At 45.7% G+C, this 26,512-nt stretch overlaps 1 protein-coding gene across 1 annotated transcript in view; it reads left to right on the top strand.

The window, feature by feature from the left end:
• The first annotated feature begins 7,441 nt into the window (after positions 1-7,441).
• Positions 7,442-26,512, top strand: part of LOC309545588 (mitochondrial ornithine transporter 1-like) — a 31,893-nt gene continuing 12,822 nt past the window's right edge. The window contains exons 1-5 of the mRNA XM_082244820.1: positions 7,442-7,459; positions 12,070-12,146; positions 15,626-15,884; positions 16,831-16,968; positions 22,416-22,588. Coding sequence (XP_082100946.1) covers positions 12,092-12,146; positions 15,626-15,884; positions 16,831-16,968; positions 22,416-22,588 — 625 coding nt within the window. The 5' untranslated portion in view covers positions 7,442-7,459; positions 12,070-12,091. The remainder of the gene's footprint in view (positions 7,460-12,069; positions 12,147-15,625; positions 15,885-16,830; positions 16,969-22,415; positions 22,589-26,512) is intronic.

The following is a 26,512-nucleotide window of genomic DNA, read 5'->3' on the forward strand; positions in this document are numbered from 1 at the left end:
AGCAGTTCGCATGCCTCCTGTCGTAGATTCGTCAGAGACCCCTTCGACCTCTCGACTGTCCAGACCAGTCACCAGATCTCAGTCGACACTCCCAGATGTGAGGGAGGGAAATTCTCCATCTGAAGATCTGGAAGATGAAGAGGAGGTACCTGACTGGATGTGGTCATCTCAGTTACCAGAACCCACACCTGCCTCCCTGTCTTCATCCGAATTGGCTGACAGAGGAACCCTTCGGGCGGAAGCCCCCGAATTCATACCTTTCCACATGCTTCCAGAAGAAGTAGTTGATGATGAAGATCCTGAGGAGGAGGTTGCACCTTCCTCTGAAGAAGAACTGACCGCTCTTGAAGCATCAGATTCCTGTGTGTTGGAACATGAGGAGGAGGACATTGAAGAATCCCCAGAAGTGGCTGGTCCTAGTACCTCTGAGATCGTGCATCCCAAAGAACAGAGGGAAAGAAGAGTCATTCACCCACCCAAAAGACTGACCTATGACCAATTGGGTGAATGCTCAGAAGAGGCTATCTTTACTTCCAAACGAACTCTTGATCAGCCTAGTTCTTCCACCGCAGATTTGGTGGAGGACAACCCTAGCTCACCCCCAGGCACATCTGTACAAGCCACTCAAGTGTCAGGGGTCTGTGAACAGAATTACCTTCCCTCCCCCGACAATTGGTGGGAGGTTCCTATGTCGAACCTGTGTTGTAATATGCAGTTGTTAAGTTTGAACTCTGCTTATGAAAAGGAAGATGATTCCCTGTTATGCACATGTTAATGTTTTTTTTTTGTGTACTGCCAACATATGCACTGGAGTACATGCTGTTGTCCTCTTTGGGGACCAAAGTTTCTCAAGTGGGGGGAGTGTGTAGCGGTGTTTAATATGCCTGAAAGATGATTGTTTGACATTTGAGAGGAACTCGGCTCCATCTAGTGGCCAAAACGACACACTGCAGCTACTATGGAATTTCTTGTGATGTGATTTTCCTTTCAGGAAGTTGAGAGACTTCATCATCCATAGTGCTCTTGGACTACCAGGATGCACTGCTTCACCGCACAGCCTTCTGGGGGAAGCTTTATAAAGGAAGGGAGGAGCCAGGCTCAGTCTCTTGGGAGAGACACAGTGAGACAAGCAGGAAGCCAGCGCTGTGGGCTGATGCTGCATGCTAGGCCGAAGCCTCTGGGCCTGAAGTGACGACGCTGAAACGTTCCATGCAAAGCAAGAGACCCTTCCCAGAGGTCCCATCGCTGTTTGCAGAGACCGGAGCCATCCACCCCAAACACCTCGCGCGGCTGGGGACAGAGAACAGAGACTAAGACAGCCGTGGAGAGTTCTAAGGGAAAATCCTGTTGGTGAGAGGGCACTTGCCCAAACCTGACTTTATCTACCAAAAGAAGTAACGTTATCCACAGATAGCTATAGTGTAACAGAAGGTGATAAACCCCGGGGTAGATCAGCATACTACCTCAGGAGATTCATAGACAAACAATAATATCTGTAAAGGAGTCGCCAGAGGCCCATCTCTCTCACAGAAGTTATTGCTCAGCTACACAGACACCCTGTGGTGACAACCAACAGCTCACTGTTTTTTTTCTCTCTCTTGATCTTCATTCCTAATGCGGATTACAAATATATCTGCGCAGTTATCTTGCTAGCGAAGATTCAAGAAGAAGAAAGAAGAGGACTTTGGGGAAGGGACTCAGATAGGCCTATCTATCTTGTACTGTGTCTAGCATCAATGAGGGAGTAGTGTGGGATATTTCTTTTATCTTTTTGAAGCCGATTTAAGTAACCCTTTAAAATAACCGTATTTCATTGTATCTCACTTGCTTAATTTGATATACAGTAAATTAAGCTTTGGTTAATTACAATCCTGTGTGCTGTTCCATTGTGTCACCCAGAAAGACTACCATTGAAGAAGGTAATAAGTCACTGTTGCATATTGAAGTATTGTAGTCCAATCTGTGTATCCATTTGAAGGTCCAGTCCTATTCTGGTCAGTTGTGCCTGAGGAGGGATCGAGCCAGTTCTATAGGGTTGTTAGGCAGGGTGTAGACCCAATAACATAATCAGCAGCTCCTGCGGGGGTGGTGCTACACATATATTCACCAGTAATTTTCATATGCAATGCTAGCTTTAATTTTATTTTACATATTTCTCCAAGATTAACTTGGATGCACAGCAGCTGCATTAATTTAATTTTAGGATTGAGAATTTTATTTTTACATTGAACACTTTGCACTTTATTCAAATAGGAATTTGAGTATTGCTTACAAAACACATTCATATATTCACCAACAACATTCTATATAATATGTTAGCGCTGTTCTAATTTTATCTCCACATTATTTTTTAACCACTTCAGCTCCGGAAAAGATTTACCCTCCTTCATGACCAGGCCATTTTTTGCGATAGGGCACTGCGTTACTTTAACTTACAATTGACGCTGTACCCAAAAAAAATTGATGTCCTTTTTTTCCCCCACAAACAGAGCTTTCTTTTGGTGGTATTTGATCACCTCTGCGAATTTTATTTTTTGCGCTATAAACAAAAAAAGAGCGACGATTTTGAAAAAAAAAACACCAATATTTCTTACGTTCTGCTATAAAACATCCAATAATAATAATAAAAAAAATGTCTTTATTAGTTTAGGCCAATTTGTATTCTGCTACCTATTTTTGGTAAAAATCCCTATTAGCGTATATTGATTGGTCTACACTAAAGTTATCGCGTCTACAAAAAATGGGATAGATTTATGGAATTTTTATTTTTTCACTAGTAATGGCGGCGATCAGCGATTTAAAGCAGGACTGCTGTTCTATCTCTTGGGAACGATCGCCGTGTGGCAGCAGACATCGAGTCTGCCAGGCCTGCTGATTGGCTCCCACTGTGTCCAATCCAAGCAGGAGCAGATTGCACGCTCCACAGACCCGAAATGCCGGGTGACGTACCTGTATGTGATTCTGCGCACAAGAGCCGCCGTATTGAAGTGTACGTGGGGCAGTCAGCAAGAGGTTACAGTATGACTAAAGGCAAAAACTCTTTTTTATTTTTGGAGCGGAGATGGATTAGAAGATCTATCCTCTTTTATTGCTATCTGTGCCCCCCCCCCCCCATTAGGGAGATCCACCCTCTCTGTTTGTCCTATTACCATTGATAATGAATTAAAAGAAGACAAGGAATAGAAGGGAAACGTTCCAATGGAAATACTACTTCTGGTGACATCCAGGGATTTCCTCACTTTGCAGGGATTTCCTCTCAATTCCTGTGTTGGCTTTGGGACAGGAAGTGAAGGGAAATCTCTCCAATGGGGACACAGATGGCAAGAAGAAACAGATGACAGGGGTTATAGCATAGCTCCCAACTGTCTGATTTGGAACAAAGTCCCTCTGCCCCTCGGTACTCTTCATTTGTCCCTTATTTGGTCTGGTCTATATAGTTGTATATAAAATGCACTATTTATCTTTCAAAAAGTGTTTCCCAGTGCTAAACCTTTCATCTTATTTCTAAATTGCTGCATTTGTAAATGTCAAAAGTCAGAATAAAGAAAAAGCAGTGATAAAAAAAGCACTTATGAGTTTAACTAGTCTATTTTTTTTTGTATCATTCTCCTTTAAGGGGCGTGTCCTATGTCTACATATTTGTGCTTATAAGAGGCACTCATTCCCATCTCGGAAATTTGGGGGGTATGGCGATAACCAGTAGCGGCTGGTGCTCCATTCTTTTTGGGGGGGGGGGGGCTGGCCAAACCCCCCCCCCCCAGGTTCGCACTTACCCCATCCAGGTTGCGGCTTCCCCAGCTTCTCCTCCCGGCTAAACTGGTCTTGAAATCCACCTCCTGTCCTGATTGGCCAATGAGGAGAAGCCGAAAGACAATAATGAATATTGATTCGCTAATGTCACAAGTGGGTGGGTGTAGGGCTCAGTAGCCCAACCTTTTTGAAGCCAATTAGAACCTCGGGCACTAATCGTGTGCTTAAAAAAAAAAACTCATAGAGATTAGCGTGGGAGGCGCATGGAGATTGGGGGGTGGCGCATGTAGATTGGGGGCGGCGCTTGGAGATTAGGGGGAGGCGCATGGAGATTGGGGGGGCGGCGCATGGAGATTAGGAGGGCAGCGCATGGAGATTGGGGGGGGGGGCGGCGCATGGAGATTAGGAGGGCAGCGCATTGAGATTGGGGGGGTGGCGCATGGAGACTATGGGCGGCGCATGGAGATTAGGGGGGCGGCGCATTGAGATTGGGGGCGGCGCATGGAGATTTGGGGGGGGCGCATGGAGATTGGGGTGGCAGCGCATGTAGATTAGGGGGGCGGTGCATGGAGATTGGGGGTTGCGCATGGAGAATAGGGGAGCCATGCATGGAGATTAGGGGGGCATTGCATGGAGATTAGGGGGCGGCGCATGTAGATTAGCGGGGGCGCCGCATGGAGATTGGGGGCGGCGCTTGGAAATTAGGGGCGGCACATGGAGATTAGGGGGTGGCGCATGGAGATTGGGGGCGGCACATGGAGATTAGGGGGGTAGCGCATGGAGATTGGAGGGTGGCGCATGAAGATTAGGGGCGGCGCATGGAGATTTGGGCCGGTGCATGGAGGTGGGGGGGCGGCGCATGGAGATTAGGGGGGGGCGGTGCATGGAGATTAAGGGGGCCATGCATGGAGATTAGGGGGGGCATTGCATGGAGATTAGGGGGCGGCGCATGTAGATTAGCGGGGGTGGCGCATGGAGATTAGGGGCGGCGCTTGGAGATTGGGGGTTGCGCATGGAGATTAGGGGCGGTGCATGGAGATTGGGGGTTGCACATGGAGATTAGGGGGGGCGGCGCATGAAGATTGGGGGGGGGGGTGGCGCATGGAGATTAGGGGCTAGGGTGACCACATTTCCTAACTGCCATTCAGGGACACTTACTTTCCCAAGTGCATTTCGTCAAACTTCTACGTGAGACTGGCAAAAACATATCTGTCTGTGCATTTTTCAGTATTTCTGCACACTTTAACTGGCTACTTAGATATCTCTGAAGAAATAGAAAACAAAACAAGTTGCATTAAAGAACAGTTTTTTAAAAAAAAAAAAATTTTCTTAAAGCGGAGTTCCACCCTGGTTATACATTTTTTTATAAAAATACCCCCGGGACAGTCAGGGCTAGTACATTCCACAATGGCTAGCCTCTGATCTGTCCCGGGTTGCACTTACCTTTCAGGAGAAATACTTACCTTGAAATTGTCTTCTCCAGCGCTGCCATCTCGGGTGTGGGCAGCTTGAAGCCAGCGCGATCCTCTTCCGCGTCCTCTTCGGTCCTCTTCCTCCTTCTTCGGTCCCACGATGCACTGCACCGGCCCCGACGTCACTTCCGGGTCGCGCGCGTCATCCCTCCACAGCTTCTGGGCATGCCCAGAAGCTGTTTAGAAGGGAATGACGCGCGCGCCCTGGAACTGACGTCGGGGCCGGTGCAGGCGCAATGATTCCTGGGAGCGATGACGTTCAGCTCCCAGGAATCATTGCAAAAGCCAGGAAGTGACGAATCGCCGTGGCCGCCGAGGGGAGGAAGAAGGAAGTAAGGTGAGTATATTTTCTCTAAAAGGTAAGTGAAAAAAAAAAAAATTGCGATTATCCATTTGTTTTTCAGGTGACCGGGAGTGAGAAGATGGAGGTAAGTATAAATTTCGGGTGGAACTCCGCTTTAATGAGCAGGAACTTTTACAAAATATGAATACTTTACCAACCATAAATAACAGACTACAAAACAATTCCACATATTTCTTAATGTATAAATAACCAATATATTACTCTACAATATATTCTTGAAAATAAACATAATACTAACAATACAGTAAATTATCTGAAAATATCAAACTTTTCCATATTAGACTATATGGCACAAGCTCAGTATCTTTTGTTTTAACACTAATGCCTAAATGTGTATTTCTTGTCACTTCTTGCACATTGCAAGAGTTTTTTATTTTGTTTTACAAAGCTGTAAAAAGAGTGACAGTCCATGTCAAAATTGATTTTCACCTGGAGTTCAGATTTTATTAGCTCTATGCTGCATCTGTTCCTTGTATCAGACCAGCATGATCCCATCATGCTGAAGACTCTTTCAACTGCTGCATTTGAGCATGGAATGCTGATGACAAAAGCAACCACTTTCAAGGAACACAAAGGAAAGAATAGGCAGACGACATCCATTAAAAAGTTAAGCTTACATTTTGTCCTCTTAAATGCTGATAATAACGGCCGTTGGATTACAGTCAGTTACAGCAGGCTGAGGCGCCGCACAGTAGAGATCCCGGCTCCGGCTGACGTCACCGTCGTCACGTGACTCGGCCGCGCACTGCGTGCAGCAAGGCAGGGCAGGAGCCACACACACTGGACAGTACTATGCGATGCCAATCTGATTCGGCGATCGCATAGTATAAGGAAGTGACTATCTGTCACAGCACAGCAGCGGTCGGCGGACGGCGGCTCACGGGCTCAGATCATTCCGGGACACTGCATTGTCCCGGAATGAGGGTGACCGGGACCCAGGACAGACTCTCCAAATGCGGGACTGTCCCGGGCGATCCGAGACACGTGGTCACCCTATTAGGGGCGGCGCATGGAGATTGGGGGTTGCGCATGGAGATTGGGGGGGTGGTGCATGGAGATTAGGGGGGATGGTGCATGGAGATTAGGAGGGACGGCGCATGGAGATTGGGGGGGTGGTGCATGGAGATTAGGGGGGATGGTGCATGGAGATTAGGAGGGACGGCGCATGGAGATTGGGGGGGTTGCGCATGGAGATTAGGGGGGGTTGCGCATGGAGATTAGGGGGGGTTGCACATGGAGATTAGGGGGGGTTGCACATGGAGATTAGGGGGGGCGGCGCATGGAGATTAGGGGGTAATAACCTCTTGTCTTTAGTTACACTGTAATGAGTGACTCCCTTCACTCACAGGTGTTGCAGTGGCTTAGTGGTCAGCATGTCCGTCTTGCAGTACTGGGGTTGTTGGTTCGATTCCCAGCCAGTCCATGTGGTCTAATATAAATTGAATAGTTTAATTGGCCTTGGCATGTGAGGTTAGGATCTCATAGTGTAAATTTCTGGGGTCAGGGACTGATGTGAACATACTGGATGAAGCTCTGTATGTTGCTGTAGTCTAGTGTGTACTGTACGACCAGCAGAATCACACGCCCCTAGTGGCTGCCGCTGGAATAACACATCTAGGGGGATATCACGGAAGCCTTTGCTGTGTGTGACCTGTCTCCGGTGTTCCGCCCATATATTTAGCGATTCCTATACCTGAGTCATGTGATCTCGGCATATCCCCGCCCCCAGGTCACCGCCATTCATATATACAGAGGTCGCGCTCCCTCCCAGCCTGTCCTAGGCGGCGGCGTGCTATAGTAAGAGGGGGCGGGGCCATGTGACAGCTGGAGGCGGGGTTTTGTTCTTGGCAGTGTCATCGGATGCAGATCCCCGGTGAGTACACAGTGACATTCATTGTATATAAATATATATAGAGACAGTGATCTGTAGTCACATGTGTGACATCATCTACCGAGCACATGGCACCGGCCTCTATGGGCCTCTCCCCCCCTACACTGATAGAAGGTGTCTGTCCATACATTACTCCATATGGATGTGTGATGGAATGCTGACACCGGCCTATTCTTCTCCCCCTCCTTCCATACACATAGAACTCTCATCTATACCTGACACTCATAGGGAGTACTCCAGTCTCCTGACACTAATAATTCTATACAATCTCCCTATGGTGACCATACACTCTACAATCTCCTCATGGCAGCTATTCACTGTTCAATCTGATTGTACAACCTGTCTATGGTGACCATACACTGTACAATCTCCTTATGGTGACCATACACTGTACAATCTCATTATGGCAGCCATTCACTACAATCTGATTGTACAATCTGTCTATGGTGACCATACACTGTACAATCTCCTTATGGTGACCATACAATGTACAATCTCCTTATAGCAGCCATTTACATTACATTTTTTGCAACCGGTGACGTCCCCAGCGCACTGCGCTCTGAATTGAGAGCACACTGACTGTGCGGGAGTGACGTCATCGTGGCTCAGCCAATCAGACCAGGTGAAGATAGAAGGTCCTGTCATCGGTGACAGCGTGCTGCTGGAGGGATCTGTTTAATGATCTGCGCTCCATTGAAACACACATTTGGATGGTTCCATTTCCAGCAATGGGGTGTGACTTGTCATGTGATTTTAAACTGTCAAATCGCATGACAATTCGCATTGGTGTAAACCACAGATCAGGGTCCGTTCATACCACAAAGGTGCACGTTTATTGCGCGTTCCCAAACATTCACGTGTTAAAGCGGAGTTCCACCCAAAAATGGAACTTCCGCTTTAGGTATTCTAACCCCCTGACATGCCACATTTGGCATGTCATTTTTTTGGGGGGGGAGCGGGTACCTAGTTTTGACATGTACCCGCTCCCACTTCCGCTCGGAGCGCCGCGGCGCCCTGAACGGAAGTTCTCCTCTCCCCCTCCCTCCCTGCAATCTTCTGGAAAATGTCAGAGGTCCCAGAAGATTGCCGGCCAATCATGACGCGCAGTGCGACTCGCGCAGTGCGTACCCGGCTGTGAAGCCGCAAACTGTCACAGCCGGGTGCCTACAGCAGTGATGCCGGCGCCGAGGGAGAGGATCGAGGCTTCGGGCAGCCGCATCGCTGGACCGTTGGACAGGTGAGTGAAATGGCTGGAACTCCACTTTAAGGGCCTACCATTAACGCCAATGTGCTACCAAACATGCAGGAATGCTCAAAAAGTACTACAGGCGCAGTTTTTAAAATGTCAAATTGCATGGTGCTACAGTACTATGTGTTTTGGCGGCTGTGAATGCACACGTGTTTGCCAGAGGTGTGGAGGTGCTAATAGGAATTAATGGCACCAGCGCGTGTCTGCAGAAGGCAGTGTGTTTTCATGGGATGGGGAAAACACAATCTTGCATGGCTTCCTGCACCGCACCTGGTGTGAACAAGCATGTAAAGTTCCCCCGTCACAAACTGCGGGCAGACAGGCTGTGCAATTCAGAAGAGACATGCAGTGTCTTATCTGCAAGAAAATCCACTTACCTGCCTGACTGAGTTTACATCGCTGGCACAGTCCTTGGCACACACAGAAGGGACATCATTCCATGACGGGCAATGTTAAAGATAAGCTTGGCTCCACTCTAATAAATGCAGACCTGCATTGTTTCTGTTTTTTATATCTGTTCGTTCTGCACTCCTGTGACTCGTTTTCAGCAGACAGCGGGCTGAAGTTGTCTGCGCGGCTGTGCCCTTTTCAGAGCCAATCCAGGCTCAAGCAAGATCGTGACAATGGAGTAGGGATACGCCCACATGCTTGGACCGGCATCTGGCTCAGCCTCTCAGTGAGCCACTGAGAGGCTGAGCCGGCCGCTCCCACCCACTCCACATCCCGGCCCTCCAGTGAGTAAGGAGGGGACAGAGCGGAAAGCTCCCCTCCTTAATATGGGTTTAAAGCACACATCCATGCGAGTCAGCAGATTCCTATTTGTATTTATAGTGATGACAGTTCTGAGGTTGCCTTTGACCTGTTTTGCATTGTATTTCTGAGATGTGTTTGGCTTGCTGGTGAAGCAGGTCAATCGCAGACTAAGGCCTCTTTCACATGGTCCGCCTCCGTAGGCGGATCCGTGCTGCTCAGCGGGGATCGATCCGCCGATCCCCGCTGAGCCGGCGGATGACAGCTCCGTCTCCGCTTGCAGTGTGGAGAGGGAGGTGTCACAGTCCCCGCTGCTCTCTATAGGGGATCGGATGAGAGTGGACCGCCTGTCCGCTCTCATCCGATTCGATCCCAGGACGGATGGAAAATAGGTTTCCATTCGTCCGGATTTCACTGACAGGATCGGATACGGATGGCAGCGGGTGTTAGCGGAGGTGTCTCCGCTGACATCCGCTGCCCCATAGAGCTGCATGGAGGATCCGATCAGATCCGCCTAAAAAACTGACAGGCGGATCTGATCGGATCGCTCGTGTGAAAGAGCCCCAATGCTGCATTTTGAATTCAAAGCATTATAGCTGCAAAGGGTGGGCCAACTCAATGTTGAACCCTACGGACTAAGACTGGGAGCCAATAAAGTTGTGTGTAAAGGCAGGTGTCCTAATACTATTGGTAATACAGTGTACATAATATATCCCTAATATATCCCTAACCCCTTCTAAAAGAACTAGGCAGAGCTCTGCACTATGCTTAAGCAAACTAATAAATAGTTTAGTTAAGTTCCTTATCACACTCCGTACTACAAACATGTAGCTTGTCCTTCGAATGTAGAAGTATAAGCTATATGTTTGTACTACGAGTGTGATAAGGAATGGGTAGCATCTTACCTGCTCACACATACAGGCAGTTTTAGTCCTATGAAGGTAAAGGCTTTGGTGGATTACTCCATAAGGTTTTTGTGGACTGAACTTTTCCAAAATCATAAAATATGATGATAATTCATTGTCTTACCTAATTGTTTATGTGCCCTTATGTGTAGCTTAAAGCGGAGTTCCACCCAAATGTGGAACTTCCACTTATATGCTTCCTCCCCCCCTCCGGTGCCACATTTGGCACCTTTCAGGGGGGGGGAGGGAGGAACGGGTACCTGTTTTTGACAGGTACCCTTCCCCACTTCTGGGAAACGGCGCCGCGGCGAAGTTAGGTCCCCTCCTCCTACCCCCCCCCCCCCGGCGCCGAACCAATCCAAATGCGCAGCGCACTTCACGCATGCGCAGTAGGGACCTGTCCGTGAAGCCGCAAGGCTTCACTACCGGCGAGGGCAGCACCTCGACAGCTGATGGAAACATCGGCTGTGGTGCCGACATCGCTGGACTCCAGGACAGGTAAGTGTCCTAATATTAAAAGTCAGCAGCTATAGTATGTGTAGCTGCTGACTTAATTTTTTTTTTGGGGGGGGGGGGGGGGGCGGAACTCCGCTTTAACTATAGTATATTGCTTTTTTTTTTTTTTGGACAGCTATATACCCTAAGGAGGATCTCCAGTCTCCCCCCAAATAATGAAAAGTCAATAGCTACAAGTGTAGCTGATGACTTTTAATATAAGGACACTTACCTGTCCCTGGATCCAGCCTTGTCCTCAGCCAGGCTCATTCTTTAATCGGCTTCAAATGCAGGCGTCGGCATCTTAACTAAGGGAAACTGGCAATGAAGCCATGCAACTTTACAGCCAGTTTCCTACTGCGCATGCACGAGCCGCGCTGTGCTTTTTGATTGGTCCCACAGTCTTCTGGGACCTGATATGTGTCCCAGAAGGCTGAGGAGGGGGCGAACTTCCATCCCAGATTGGCTCGGAAATTTGACTGGACGTAGGGGAGCAGGTGTCCGCCAATATCAGGTCAAATTATGTGGGGAAGGAGGAAGAGCAGAACTTTCCCTTTTGGGTGAAGTTCCGCTTTAACCACTTCACGACAGCCCAACATAGATATACTGCAGCAGGGCGCTGCTATGTGCCAGATAATGTACTTAGCACTTGATCTGACACTTCCGTGTCTGGGGGTGCGCATGCACGCCGCCGGTGGCATATTCCCGTTGTGATCACACACAGTGGGAGCCCAGCGGCGGGTACCATGGACTCTATGTCTGCCGGCACCCACTTCCCTTAGTAAAAGCACCCCCCCCCCACAGTACACAAGCACTGGCTAGGAACACATTTGACCCTTTGATCGCCCCTGATGTTAACCCCTTCCCAGCCAGTGTCATTAGTACAGTGGCAGTGCATATTTTTTAGCACTGATCACTGTATTAGTGTCACTGGTCCCCAAAAAGAGTGTCAGTGTCCGATTTGTATTGCAATTGGGACTTTTTTGATCATGTGACCGCTGTGACAGCCAATCAGGGAAGTCACGTAGCCATAAGCCCTGACCTGCCTCCCAGCATAGCAAACCCCCTTAAAGGGCCGGCAGCAGCCAACACCAAGGGGTTAATGCCAGGAATGCATTAAGGTAAAGAATGTTTAGGCTTTAGAACTACTTTAGGTAAAACAAAGTAAATTTTGTATGATTTTCCTTTTCTAGGTAGAAACAGCTTGTCAGAAAAATGGCGCCTAACTCAGCTATACAAGCAGCTATAGATCTCACTGCCGGAGCTATAGGTGAGTCAGGTCATGTGGACATGTCAGCACATTGATGGAGCCATTTATCTGTTATTATATTTTGGTTTATGGAGTTGCATTGCTTTTGTTATATGAAGCTCTGTGTGAAAAAGTATTTTACATGAGGGAGTATTGTACCATACAAGTTATGTTATGTATGAAGAAAATCATAGAAATCATATTAGTTGTGTGATTCTATCCAGGGGATCAAAAATGCAGCAGTCTTCATAATTTATATGACACACCAGGGATGATCAGTTTTTAACATCTTCCTCCTCTTTGAAAGCAGTAACCAGTAAGGTCCCTTTCACATGAAGGGACCAATCAGGTCCTACTGTCAGTATTTCAGGCAGACCTGATCAGACCTTCCATTTACTTTTATGGACCGGCAGATGTAAACGGACTGGTGTCTGTTTATACCCGCTTACCTCCAATCCGATCTGGTCTGCTTAAGAAAAACCTAAGAGGATCCCCCCTCTGTCTAGGCATATCAGATCAGGGGGCAGTCAGGTGTAAACAGGCAGCGGAGTCCGTTTACTCCCAGTGCTCCATAGAGCTGAGCAGGCTTGGTCCGTGTCTGCTCTGCAAAACTGAGCAGACACGGACCTGTCACCTGTCATCTACCCACTGAGCGGTGATCAGCAGGGGATCATTGGACAAATCCTCTGCTGATCTAATCTGAGTCAGCCCCCTGTGAAAGGGGCCTAATAAGCATGGCTAGGAATGAGATGGACGGCCCTTTGCCTGGGCTATTAGATAGTAGGGATGCACCGATCCGACTTTTTTGGTCCTGATCCCGATCCCGATCTTTTGCTTTGTGAAATCGCTGATCCTGAGTCCAATCTGGAAGTACTGTTTTGTGAGTTTATAACAAAATAATACTTCCGGATCGGTATCGGCAGGTACCTTATAACAATTTTGCATTCAATATCTAAAATGTCATGGGTTTAGTCTTTAAGAGGTTAAACTTCCCTGCTCCGGCAGACGGAACGAAAAGATACATTGTAATCATTGTGTTTACTTATCTGGGAGAGTTGAAAGGCATTTGCAGGAGGCTCTTTTTTTTTTCTTTGACAGCTGTTCTCTGCTCCCTCACATGCTATGTAAAGAGCGAAACCGGATCGGCTTGTGGATCTCTTAATTTTTCCGATCCCCCGATCCAGCTATTTTGCCCGTATCGGGGCCGATATCCGATCCGAATATCGTTCATCTCTGTGCTGTACAGAAAGTGCCATTTACAAAGGAAAAAGTGTTTAAGATTGACGGAAAACGATATTTCATTGGCATTTTTTTCTTTTTAACAGCACACAGATGCCTCCAAGGGTCTTCTGTATATTTAGGGGACCTTTGGAGGGGCCTGCATGCTGTTTTTTTTATTTTTAAATGTTTAGCACATCCTAAAGCAAAAAAAAAAAAAGTGTAATGTCCCCTCCCCCAGAATACATACCAGACCCTTTGATCCTGATATGGATATTAAGGGGGTGCCTCATGCAAACAAAATGCATGAGGTTCCCCAGGAAATCCATACCAGGCCTTTTTAATTTGATACAGATTTTGGAGGGATCTCCATGCAATAAAAAAAAAAATCTAAAAATCCATACCAGACCCCTAATCCAAGCATTTAGACTGTTTGACCAGGAAAGGGGGGGGCGAGTGTGCACCCCCCACCTTCCTTCTGGACCATACCAAGCCACATGCCTTCAACATGGGTGGGGGAGTAAGGGCTTCTTCCCCACAAACCTGGTGTTTGTGGGGGTCTTTGACGAGTCTTTCAGACTCTGGAATCCCCATTAATAATACCGCCCCAAACTCATTCACAAAAAAAAAAACTTACCTAGAAATAAAAACACCCAAATGTGTGATAAATCCTTTAAAAAAAAAATGCATATCCCCAAAAATGTCCCTCTATTATCAATCATGATGCCTGCTGCCCACTGAAAAAAACAGATGACCTGGCGCACGGGACCGATACCAACTGTACCGCTCCTTGAGCTGTCATCGGCAATATAAGGGAAGTGGCAGGGATAGTGATGACATAATTTCCCCAATATGGTTTTGGCCATATTTGGGCAATGTTATTGCCATATTTAGACAACAGTGTAACCACTCTGATCCCCGACCATTTGTTGACATGGCTGGGGTGACGTCAGTGGTTTGTAAGGACGCGGTGGGTGCAAGCACACTCTGCTTCTTCAGCAACCACTGACAGCCATAAGCTGTCATGTTGGTCCACGCCACATGCCCTAAATGTTTGCCATTCTGGCGAACATCCAACAGCCAGTATTCGGTCCAAACACTGAGCTCATCTCTTATCATGACACAAATAATATTATTAATAGTAATAATATTAGACAGAAATGCATTATTACATTAGTGGTCATTATAGATTGCTCTTACCTTGGTTGTCATTGTAATGTTCCATTTTTTCAGTGATCAGAAGAAAAGGGACCTCTTACATGGCCACTGAAGGCTAGAGGAGTGTCTTGTTATATTGGTGCCATTGGAAAACGTCTCCTTTACATTGTAAGTGTAGTGCCCTATTAAGATTGGCAGTCAGTGATTTGCCCTCTTTCATTGGTGGTCAGTGAGGAACTGGCCTCTTGCGTCAGTGGTCAGTGAGAAACTGGCCTCTTGCGTCAGTGGTCAGTGAGAAACTGGCCTCTTGCGTCGGTGGTCAGTGAGGAACTGGCCTCTTGTGTTGGTGGTCAGTGAGGAACTGGCCTCTTGCATTGGTGGTCAGTGGGGAACTGGCCTCTCGCGTTGGTGGTCAGTGAGGAACTGGCCTCTTGCATTGGTGGTCAGTGAGGAACTGGCCTCTCGCGTTGGTGGTCAGTGAGGAACTGGCCTCTTGCATTGGTGGTCAGTGGGGAACTGGCCTCTCGCGTTGGTGGTCAGTGGAGAACTGTCCTCTTGCGTTGGTGGTCAGTGAGGAACTGGCCTCTTGCGTTGGTGGTCAGTGAGGAACTGGCCTCTTGTATTGGTGGTCAGTGGGGAACTGGCCTCTCGCGTTGGTGGTCAGTGGTGAACTGGCCTCTTGCGTTGGTGGTCAGTGGTGAACTGGCCTCTTGCCTTGGTGGTCAGTGGAGACTGGTCTCTGTGTTGGTGGTCAGTGGAGAACTGGCCTCTTACGTTGGTGGTCAGTGGAGAACTGGCCTCTTACGTTGGTGGTCAGTGGAGAACTGGCCTCTTACGTTGGTGGTCAGTGGAGAACTGGCCTCTTACGTTGGTGGTCAGTGGAGAACTGGCCTCTTACGTTGGTGGTCAGTGGAGAACTGGCCTCTTACGTTGGTGGTCAGTGGAGAACTGGCCTCTTACATTGGTGGTCAGTGGAGAACTGGCCTCTTATATTGGTGGTCAGTGGAGAACTAGCCTGTTACATTGGTGGTCAGTGGAGAACTGGCCTCTTACGTTGGTGGACAGTAGAGAAGTGCCATCTTTCATTGCTAACTCTCTATATAATATGTAATTTATTTGTGTAGGTGGAATAGCATGTGTCCTAGTTGGACAGCCATTAGACACTGCTAAGGTAAAAATGCAGACATTCCCCACCATGTACAGAGGACTGATAGACTGTGCGGTAAAGGTTCACAAACAGGTGGGCTTCCGAGGATTCTACAAAGGGACCAGTCCAGCCCTTCTCGCCAACATTGCTGAAAACTCTGTGCTTTTCATGAGCTATGGCTTCTGTCAGAAGATTGTGAGAAAGATTGCTGGCTTAGACAAAAATGCAGCACTAAGGTAAGCTGAAAAAACATTTATTTATAAAATATTCAGATCAATGAGAATTGGATTTTAAAGTGCACCTAGGCCCAGACTATGGACATTAAAGTGCATTGAATTTACATATTAACAAAAAGCAGTAAAAGAACTTTAAAACAAGCCTTCAGTGACCTCTCTAATTGTATGTACTGTAAAGTAATTCATTCTTAAGATCACAAAAAAGGCTTTCAAAACACCTGCTGTGTGTAAGGCCCTGTTCACATGGGAGGATTAGCTGCCTTTTATCAGCACTTGGATACATAGATGTTTTCATACATCCCGGTGCCCACGCCCCATTGTTGTCTCTTGGGACATGCGGCTACATAGACACAGCCGATGTCTCCCAATATAATAAGCAAGCAGGTACAGGTCCTTAAACACACAGGGTGAGTTCAAAGACCCTCTCCCACATGTCATATTGAGACACAACAGCTGTGTCTGTGCAGCCACCTCTCACAATAGACAGCAATGGGGCTCCGGCACCGGGATGCATGCAACACCTGTGCAAACCCATGCCAGTAAAAGATGGTCCTGCACTAGACACCAGCTAATTGCCCCATGTGAAAGAGACCTTTACATTAGAAGACTGGAAGGCTGCCATGATCTGTTGCAATAGAAAATAATAGAAAATATGGCTAGATTTTAGTGCCTCCGTTGTGAATTTTGCAGATTAATTTCTTCACAATGCCCTTAGCTACACAGGTCACAGGAGGGCTTGTTTTAAAGTGATTTCACTGCTTGTTTAGAGTATGTAAATCCTTAGTGTGTATAGTCTGGACACAGGGTCACTTTAGGCTTTACCAGTCCTGTCTTTAATCCCAAAATCATATTTATAAGTGAACTGAAATGCATATGATACCCTGCATTGTTTTATTCTGTGATTCAATTATTATCGTACAACCAATAATCACATTATTATTTGCAGTGACCTCCAAAATGCGACTGCAGGCTCCTTTGCCAGTTTTTTTTCTGCTTTGGTTCTTTGTCCGACGGAGCTGGTGAAATGCCGCCTCCAGGCCATGCATGAATTGCAAGTTTCTGGCAAGATAATACGGGGACAAAAGTAAGTATTGATTGATGGAGAGAAAACCGTGTGGTTAGGGGCAATCCATTAGGAGGCACTGACCTACATTTCCTGTATTTATTTATAAATGTGAAAGAGATGGTCCACATTAAAAATAATACAAGGTTATTCTGTAAAACTCAAAGGGAAAAACAAAAGTATCTGTTTTCACTGTAATTACAGGTCAGAATCGAGCTGCTTGTCCCTATGATGTGTGTGAGTAATTAGTAGCAAAAATGTGCAGAGCTAAAACATGAACAATTATGTGTGCTAATAAATTACATACATAAATTGGAAATAATATCAATTAGAGATCGACTGATTATCGGCAACACCGATATATCGGGGGCCGATATGCACTTACCTGATATATCGGAATCGGACCCTGAGGTTACCGATATTGCCGATATTTAGGGAAAGTGCATGTCCTGGGGTGATGCCTGCAGCTAGAGGCATCACCAATGTACCGGTGTCCATAGCCGACGATTGGCTGACTTGTAATGACAATCGATGCAGCTGAGAAGCCGCTCGGCTGTCATTACAAGGAGCGGGAGGGGACGTACCCCCCCCCCCCCCCTCCCGCCACCTTCCACGGCTCACCCTTCCCACCGGTAGACCTGAGCATCCTACCTCCACCGCCGCCGCCGAAGAGAAGACCCGGTGCAGCATGAAGATGTGTCCCCGTGAAAGCCGCAAGTGCGCATGCGCCCGACTCCATGTAAAAAACCTGGAAGTGATGTCATGACATCACTTCTGGGTACTCGGCGCCAAATTAAAAAAAACTGACAGCATTCAAAACAGCCAAACTTGGCGTTTTGAATGCTTTTCAGTGCCGAGAAGGTGTTTGGGGTCTTTTAGACCCCCAGATCCCTCCACAAGGAGTATCTTTAGAAAAAAAAAAATTTAAAAAATGTAAAATTTTTTTACATTTCCGAAAATATCGGCTGATATCTGCCGATACTGATATCCGATGACCAAAATATCGGTATCGGCATTAAAAAACCGATATCGGTCGATCAGTAATATCAATACAAGGTTAAATTAAATGTGAATAAAGAACCCATGTTACGGACCGATGCGTGTACGTTATGCACCTTTTTGACTAGTAAAGAATTAGAAAAAAAAATGTGAATAAAGAAAAAAGTCCAATGTGATATGAAGAAATAAATCCTCTGTGTGTAACCCCCGTTATATTCAAAAACACTGTGCGTAGAGTTACCACCATGGACAACAGGGGGGGCTTACCAGAAGATATAGACCAGAAGATATAGACCCAGTTTGGCATACGCCTAATGGGTCAGTAAAGACATTGGTATATATATATATATGTATACCCATCCAAAGGGGTAGTTGGATTCTTTGCACCACTTTCCACTCCGCTGACAAAAAGCCAGAATATTCCACTTGATGTGAAAAGCTCCAAGCAGAGGACCACATAATCACTGTAAGGTGTGGATAAGGTCTTCTCCAGAAAGGCTCTTAAGCTTTATTCAGATTTTCCGGAAAATTCTGCGGTGGCAGGTGACTTGAAGAACAGTGTGTGCTCTCTCAGCAGGAATCCACTGTTCTGACTCAACATGTTCTCTCTCCTGTATGTGTGTGTATAGTCACTAGGCAGGTGTGAAAAAGTGCTGTAAATTAAGAATGATTTCAGAAATGGAAGTCCTAAATTTTTTTTTTTTCAGTTAGCAAAAATGAAACGTAAATGTACAGAAGAGGAATCCAAATCAAATCAATATTTGGTGTGACCACTCTTTGCCTTCAAACCAGCATCAATTCTTCTAGGTACACTTGCACACAGTTTTTAGAGAAACTCGGAAGGTAGGTTGTTACAAACATCTTGGAAAACTAACCACAGATCTTCTATGGATGTAGGCCGCCTCAAATCCTTCTGTCTCTTCATGTAATCCCAGACAGACTCATTGATGTTGAGATCAGGGCTCTGTGGGAGGCCAAAACATTACTTCCAGGACTCCTTGTTCTTCTTTACGGTAAAGATAGTCCTAATGGCATGGGCTGTATGTTTGGGTTTGTTGTCCTGTTGCAGAATACATTTGGGGCAAATCACACCTCCCTGATGGTATAGCATGATGGATAAGTATCTGCCTGTATTTCTCAGAATTGAGGACCCCATTGATCCTGACCAAATCTCCAACTTCATTTGCAGAAATGCAGCCCCAAACTTGCAAGGAACCTCCACCATGCTTCACTGTTGTCTGCAGACACTCATTATTGTACCACCCTCCAGCCCTTCGGTGAACAAACTTCTTCCTGCTATAGCCAAATATTTCAGATTTTGACTTCTCTGTCTAGAGCACCTGCTGCCATATTTCTGCACCCCAGTTCTTATGTTTTCATGCATAGTTGAGTTGCTTAGCCTTGTTTCCACGTCAGGAGTAGGATATTTTTTAACCGCTATGAAGACCACTTCTGGCCAGACTTCTCCACACAAAAGATGGGTGTACCTGGGTCCCACTGGTTTCCACCAGTTCTGTGCTGATGGCACATCCGGATATTTTCCGATGTTGAAGGTAAGTAAGCATGACTTTCATTTGCTGCATTAGGTTTTCATGGTGGACCACTGTGTCTGCAGTCCTCAACACTGCTAGTTTCTTTGTGCTTCTACAAAGGAGCTATAACAGCACATCTTGAAACCCCAGTCTGCTCTGAAATCTTTGCCTGAGAGAGACCTTTCTGATGCAGTATAACTACCTTGTGTCTTCTTGTCATGGTGTATGACCTGAGACATGAAACTGTCTTCCACAGACTCACCATGGCAGCAAAGTTTGGCTGCTCCTCGCCCACTTTAAGACTCCCTCACAGCTGTTTCAGTTAATGACTATGTTTCAAACTACATATGAAATTGATGTTCATTAGCACCTGCTTGGTATATTTGGTTGCTCAAACACCTAACTCTAATGCTACAAAATCCCTGACTTTGTGCCAGTGTAAGAATTGATGCTGGTTTCAAGCCTGGAGGATAATCACATCAAATATGGATTTGATTTAGGCCCTGTTCACACTGGGGCGACGCTACTTCCCGGGGCGACCTCACAGGTCGCGGCGCGCTGCTCGCACCGCGACCTCGGAGTGGCCGGCACGGACTTCATAACATTGAAATCAATGCAGGTCGCCCCAAAGAAGCTCCGGACCCTTTTTCTAAGTTGGAGCGACTTGTGTCGCTCCTATTAGAACGGGTCCACAGCTTCTCTATGGAAGGCGACCTGCGGCAACCTGTCAGGCGACCAGGTCGCCTGACAGGTCGCCCCAGTGTGAACGGGGGCTAAGATTTTTTTTTTCTGTTTGCTCTCTTTGCATTATGTAAATTAATAAAAATAAACAATTAAAATATATATTTACGAAAGCATTTTTCCTTTACAGCATTTCTTCACACCTTCCTAAAACATTTTGCACAGTACTGTATATAAACACTATATTACCAAAAGTATTGGGGCGCCTGCCTTTACACGCACATGAACTTTAATGGCATCCCAGTCTTAGTCTGTGGGGTTTAATATTGAGTTGCCCCACGCTTTGCAGCTATAACAGCTTCAACTCTTCTGGGAAGGCTGTCCACAAGGTTTAGGAGTGTGTCTATGGGAATGTTTGAGCATTCTTCCAGAAGCGCATTTGTAAGGTCAGGCACTGATATTGGACGAGGAGGCATGGCTCGCAGTCTCCACTCTAATTCATCCCAAAGGTGTTCTATCTGTGCAGGCCAAACCTGCTCATCCATGTCTTTAATGGACCTTGCTCTGTGCACTGGATCAAATCATATGCTGGAGGGGGGATTATGGTGTTGGGTTGTTTTTCAGGGTTGGGCTTGGCCCCTTAGTTTCAGTGAATGGATGACAGAAGAAGGCATGCTGAGCGAGTTTATAGTGGAGAAATTTGACTGGCCTGCACAGAGTCCTGACCTACCTCAACCCGATTGAACACCTTCATTCAATATCAGTGCCTGACCTCACAAATGCACTTGTGGAGAAATGGTCAAACATTCCCATAGACACACTTCTAAACCTTGTGTTCTATCGGGTTGAGGTCAAGTTCCTCCAGCTGTACACTCACTACTTTACATTGTAGCAAAGTGTCATTTTTTTCATTGTTGTCACATGAAAAGATATAATAAAATATTTACAAAAATGTGAGGGGTGTACTCACTTTTGTGAGATACTGTATACAAACAGACACACTGATACCACTGCTTGCCTGCACATTTCTCCTCTCTTGATGAATACACATGGATCTCTGCAGTCTCCTGTTATCTCCACGCTCAACCAGCCCCCTCCAACTCTAAAGCTCTACTTGGCTTTCTTATGACTCACCTCTCTACCCTTGCTGGCAAACTCTCACAAGAGTGAGAGAGAGAGCCGTGCATGATGTCATGAGCCTAGGCTAATTACCAGACAAGAAAGAGGAAGTGGGCTGTATAAGGTATTTACTGGCAGAAAAAAAATGTTTTACTACCCAAAGTTAAAACCACAACAGACGTTTAAATAGATGGAAAGATTAAAATATTACTGAAGAGCCGCTTTCAGGAGCTTACAATCGAACGTCCCTAACTCATATTCAAACATACACGTACTAGGACCAATTAACTTAAAAGCATGTCTTTGGAGTGTAGGAGGAAACCGGAGTACCCTGAGGAAACCCGTGCAGGCACAGGGAGAACATGCAAACTCCAGGCAGGTAGTGCTGTGGTTTGGATTTGAACTACGACCATAGTGCTACCAGATGGAAGTGCTAACCACTGCACTGCCCGCCATATAAGAGGCTAGGCTAAACTTAAATTTTAACAATGAATTTTATTTATACACCGCCGTCTGTTTATGGAGTTGCCCGTTGCAGTAGTAGAGTATTGTACTGTGTTGGCCAACTATTAATGCAGAATACGGTATTTGGAGTTTGAGTGATCCCCCTACTATACGATGGTCTGATATCTGTGAGTTACTTGCAGATGCTACAATCTAGTCCAAGGGTCTTCACACTATGGCCCTCCAGCTGTTCAGGAACTACAATTCCCATCATGCCTAGTCATGTCTGTAAATGTCAGAGTTTTACGAAGCCTCATGGGATGTGTAGTTCCGCAACAGCTGGAGGGCCGTAGTTAGAGGATCCCTGATCTAGTCCCTTTGCAAACCATCACCAGATGTGTCTACAGCTCCTCTCTCACTTCTTTCCTCAGGCCTATGGAAGCTTAGGCCATCATAAATGCATGTGATTGGTTGGATTATGCCCTACCTCCTAGCATCATCTAATGTCTATGGGTAGCATCAGTGTCCTTAGAAATTGGTTAGATTCTCTCTTATTCACTAGAATGTGATCTGATCTGAGAGAATTTATTTTTTTCCCATAACCTTTTCAGGTAAATGAGACCCAGTATTGTATCTGTATAAGGTTTAATGTTGTGTTCAGGATCTCTCATGTGATGTCTGTGCTTGTGTCAGTACAGTGTGGGCAGTGCTGAAAGGCATTATGCAACAGGATGGTCCCTTTGGCTTGTACCGGGGTCTGATCAGCACCATATGCAGAGAAATGCCTGGATACTTCGTCTTCTTTGGCGGATACGAGTTCACCAAATCACTTTTAGCTTCAAATGGAAAATCAAAGGATGAGCTTGGTAAGTAATGAAATAAAGAGGTCTTGCTGATCTTGCTTTTACTTGAAGGATAAGTTCATCTTTCGTAACATGTTACACCCCGAATATGGGTGTGGCATGTTATGAACAAACTGCCGCCATGCCCATCTGGTCCCCCACTCTAATGGGATCTTCTTTGCCCCCCTGCTAGCTGTCATCATTTTAAAAAAGCAATGCTCCGCCTTCCCGGTCACGTCACCCATTCACAGTACTCTGTGAATGGAAAACTACAAGTCCCCACAGCCTTTCCTGCTGGCCGCTTGTAGTTTTTAATGAACTACTACGGCCCTGTGGTAATTCATTGAGTCTTCCTTCAGATTGTATCTGCTTGCCTGTGCAATGTACGGCCACACAGATACTCTGAAAGGTCTGCAAGAGACCTGAATGGTACCAGCGATCTGCTGACTTGCCGGTGGAGGCCCCAAAAACAAAAAATAAGAAATGCATATGGTTTTACCAGTAAAAAAAATGTGCATTTATTACATTTTGTTAAAAGGTGAAGTTATCCTTCAAAACTCACTTTTATTATGGCCTTAAAGAACAACTTCAAGCATAACCAAAGTCAGCATAGTTACAGTACATAGTTAGTCTGGTTGAAAAAATAAAACACAAGGCCATCTAGTTCTACCAATAAAAGGGAAAAAAATCATACAATCCCATATACACAATCCTATACCCACAGTTGATCCAGAGGAAGGCATAAAATCCCAGCAAATCATGATACAATTTTCTCCAGCAGGGGAAAAAATTCCTTCCTGATTCCCCAATCTGATATTCCCTGGATCAACTTTACCTATAAAAGTCCATTCCCACTTGTGCGACTTCCACTGTGACTTTGCAGTGCAACTTGATGAGACTTTGGATAAGTGCGACTTTGTTACAACTTTGACTTTGATCAATTTTGATCATTTTGTTTGTACTCTACAAAGTTGCTAGACATGTGCAGAACAGAAAAATTGGTTTAGTTTAGTTTGGTTTCTTTATTTTCTAATAAATTCCAAATTTTCACAAAGATTCAAATTCTGTGTGACGAATAGCTGGTTGTTAAGGAGCGGGCCTGGAAGCCGACCACCACGTCCTTAACAACTGATGACGCATCAGCGGTCAGCTGGTTTCCCCACTGACAGCTGAATGTAAACAAAGTTTTATGTCATCGATGAAAAAAATGGCGTAGGGCCCCCCCCAAAATTTATACCAGACCCTTTTCCGAGCATGCAGGCGAGAAAGGGGGGACAAGAGTGAATGCCCCCCCCCCCCCCGTCCTGAACTATACCAGGCTACATGCTCTCAACATGGGGAGGGTGTTTTGGGGCAGGGGGGCTCTGCCCTTACCCCCCCCCAAAGCACATGGGGAAAAGGCGAGAGAGGTGCCCCCTCCCGCCGCTTCCCGGTGGTTTTTCCTGCTTACCGGACCTGCAGGCAGCGGGGAAAATGATCCGGTCCATGCTCCTCACAGACAGGAAGTCTTGGAGGACCGGTGCGGCGTTAAACGTCGTCTCCTAGCAACCGATTTAAAGAGCCAATTTTTTTTCATCATGAAAAAAATGTTTTTTTTTTTTTCTTTTTTAGTGTATATGTGAGGGCTGAGGTCTTTTTGACCCCAGATCTCACATTAAAGAGGTCCTGTCCTGCTTATTTCTATTACAAGTGATGTTTGCATTCCTTGTAATAGGAATAAAAACAGGAATAAGAATAAAAATGATCACAAATTTTTTTTGAAAAAAAAAAACTGTGTAAAAAAAATAAATAATAGATGCTTTGAGTTTCAGTTCTGAACTGTTCCATCCTGTTTCTTTAAAATTCTGTACATTCAGTCCTTTTAAATACCCTAGAGATCCCCATCTGCATTAATTAACCTTAAACCTGTGTCTACAAATAATTCTGTTCTCACAATATCTTCCTTAGTACTAGATGTGCAGAGAGTGTGATAACAACTGATAAGCCTGAGTGAAAGAACCCATTGCCAGTATCCCTTTAGACAAGTATGTTCCTCCCTGCTGGCCACTGCGTGGTGCAGACTTTAGCTGAGCCGTGCTGATCTGTTGTTTTATTACTGTTACAGAAGGAGGTCTGAAAATGTTACATACATAGTTACATAGCTAGTGAGGTTGAAAAAAGACATCAGTCCATCCAGTTCAACCTATGATGTGTGTGTGTGTGTGTGTCTACTGTTAACCACACATTGTATACCCCTGTATGTTGTGGTCTTTAAGGTGCCCATCTAATAGATTTTTGAAACTATCAATGCTCCCTGCTGATACGACTGTTTGCGGAAGAGAATTCCACATCCTTACTGCTCTCACAGTGAAGAACCCCCTGCGTATTTTAAGGTTAAACCGCCTTTCCTCTAGTTTTAGTGAGTGGCCACGCGTCTTATTGTATTTCCTTTCTCTGAATAGGTTTTTCCATATGCTAGGGTTTCCAGTACAGTATTTGTACATTGATATCATATCCCCCCTCAATCGTCTCTTCTCCAGAGAGAATAAGTTCAGTGCTTGTAGTCTTTCCTCATAGCTGATGTCCTCCATTCCCCTAATTATTTTTGTTGCCCTTCTCTGGACTTTCTCCAGTTCCAGCACATTCATGTAATGAAGCTTCTAATGGGCAGGCATCTGAGAATGTAATCAAGCATCTGATGACCAGCTTTCTCCCTAGAACATGCATATTTAAAAGGTGCCTGGGGATGTGTTCTTTCACTTTTGCAATCAGCAAGAAGCTGATGTATCACCCTCACCCTGGCTGGCTGTTAGAAAGCATCAGGAATTTTAAAAACAGCAGCTACAGGGATAGACTGGGGATATGCATAGATTTTCAGAGTAAGAAAAAACATTGCAACAATACTAATACAACATTTCGAGTCAGTGATTAATGCTTTTTATGATACCTGTAAATAAGTACCACAAAAAAAACTCAGTTAATAACAATAATGTGATCCTCTGCGCTTAGGAACTGTAGGTAAAACCTGAATATGATGGTATGATAAAACAATGAATATGATGGTATGATAAAACAATGAATATGATGGTATGATAAAACATTAAATTAATAAATGTGACCTTAGTAGTGCTTTAACACAATTGTATAAAAAAAAAAAAAAAAAAAAATTGTTACGTGAGTTTATTTTCCAAACTACAGCCAGTTGACTAAAATATCTCTTTAACCACTTCAATACCGCCGTGTATATATATATATATTTATATACAGCCTCGTATGGAAGCTGTTATACAGGGATCATGACTGCAGCTACAGTCCTGATCCTGGTATTAATAGTGTAGTTTCACTCGCACCAGGAGGTATAGTGTAATTGTATAAAAGGTCACCAAAACCACATAAGGTGTTGAATTAAAATAAAATACAATAACGTAACGTGAAGCAGCTGCTGGAGGAAGGTAAATATCAAAATACTGTGAAGGGTCAGCTTGGATAGATTAATCCAGGCTGGCACCACCGCCTGTATCCCAGCAGGATCGATCTCCCTTGCCTCCCCAGTGCCGGAGACACGTGGATCTCTGGGTTGAAATAGAAGGAACCTGGATACCGACACACCGCTATTAGGGAAGGGAAGAAAAGAAAGAGGTCAGAAAAGAAACAAGAAAGAAAGAACAAAAAAGTCCCTGGCCCTCCCCCCCCAGCACCCACAAGGGGAGAGGGGGGGCGGGGGATCTGCCATTAGGACATGCAAGTTACACATTTTTGGCTAGTTTTGGGGTCCAGCACCCTGTAAACTTTTGCGAGGTTGCTCACCACCCATAGCCGTGAGGAAAGTCGCAGAAAGTGGCATGCGGAAACAACCCGAATTGCTTCAATTCAAGCTAAAGGACTACATAACAAAATTAGGGACAAGAGGTAACTGCCCCCCAGGACATAAACTTGGCCGGTTATGAAACCAACAATCCTCTGTGCAGT

Source organism: Pelophylax lessonae, assembly GCF_965119305.1.
Source record: "Pelophylax lessonae genome assembly, chromosome: 2".
Lineage (NCBI taxonomy): Eukaryota > Metazoa > Chordata > Amphibia > Anura > Ranidae > Pelophylax > Pelophylax lessonae.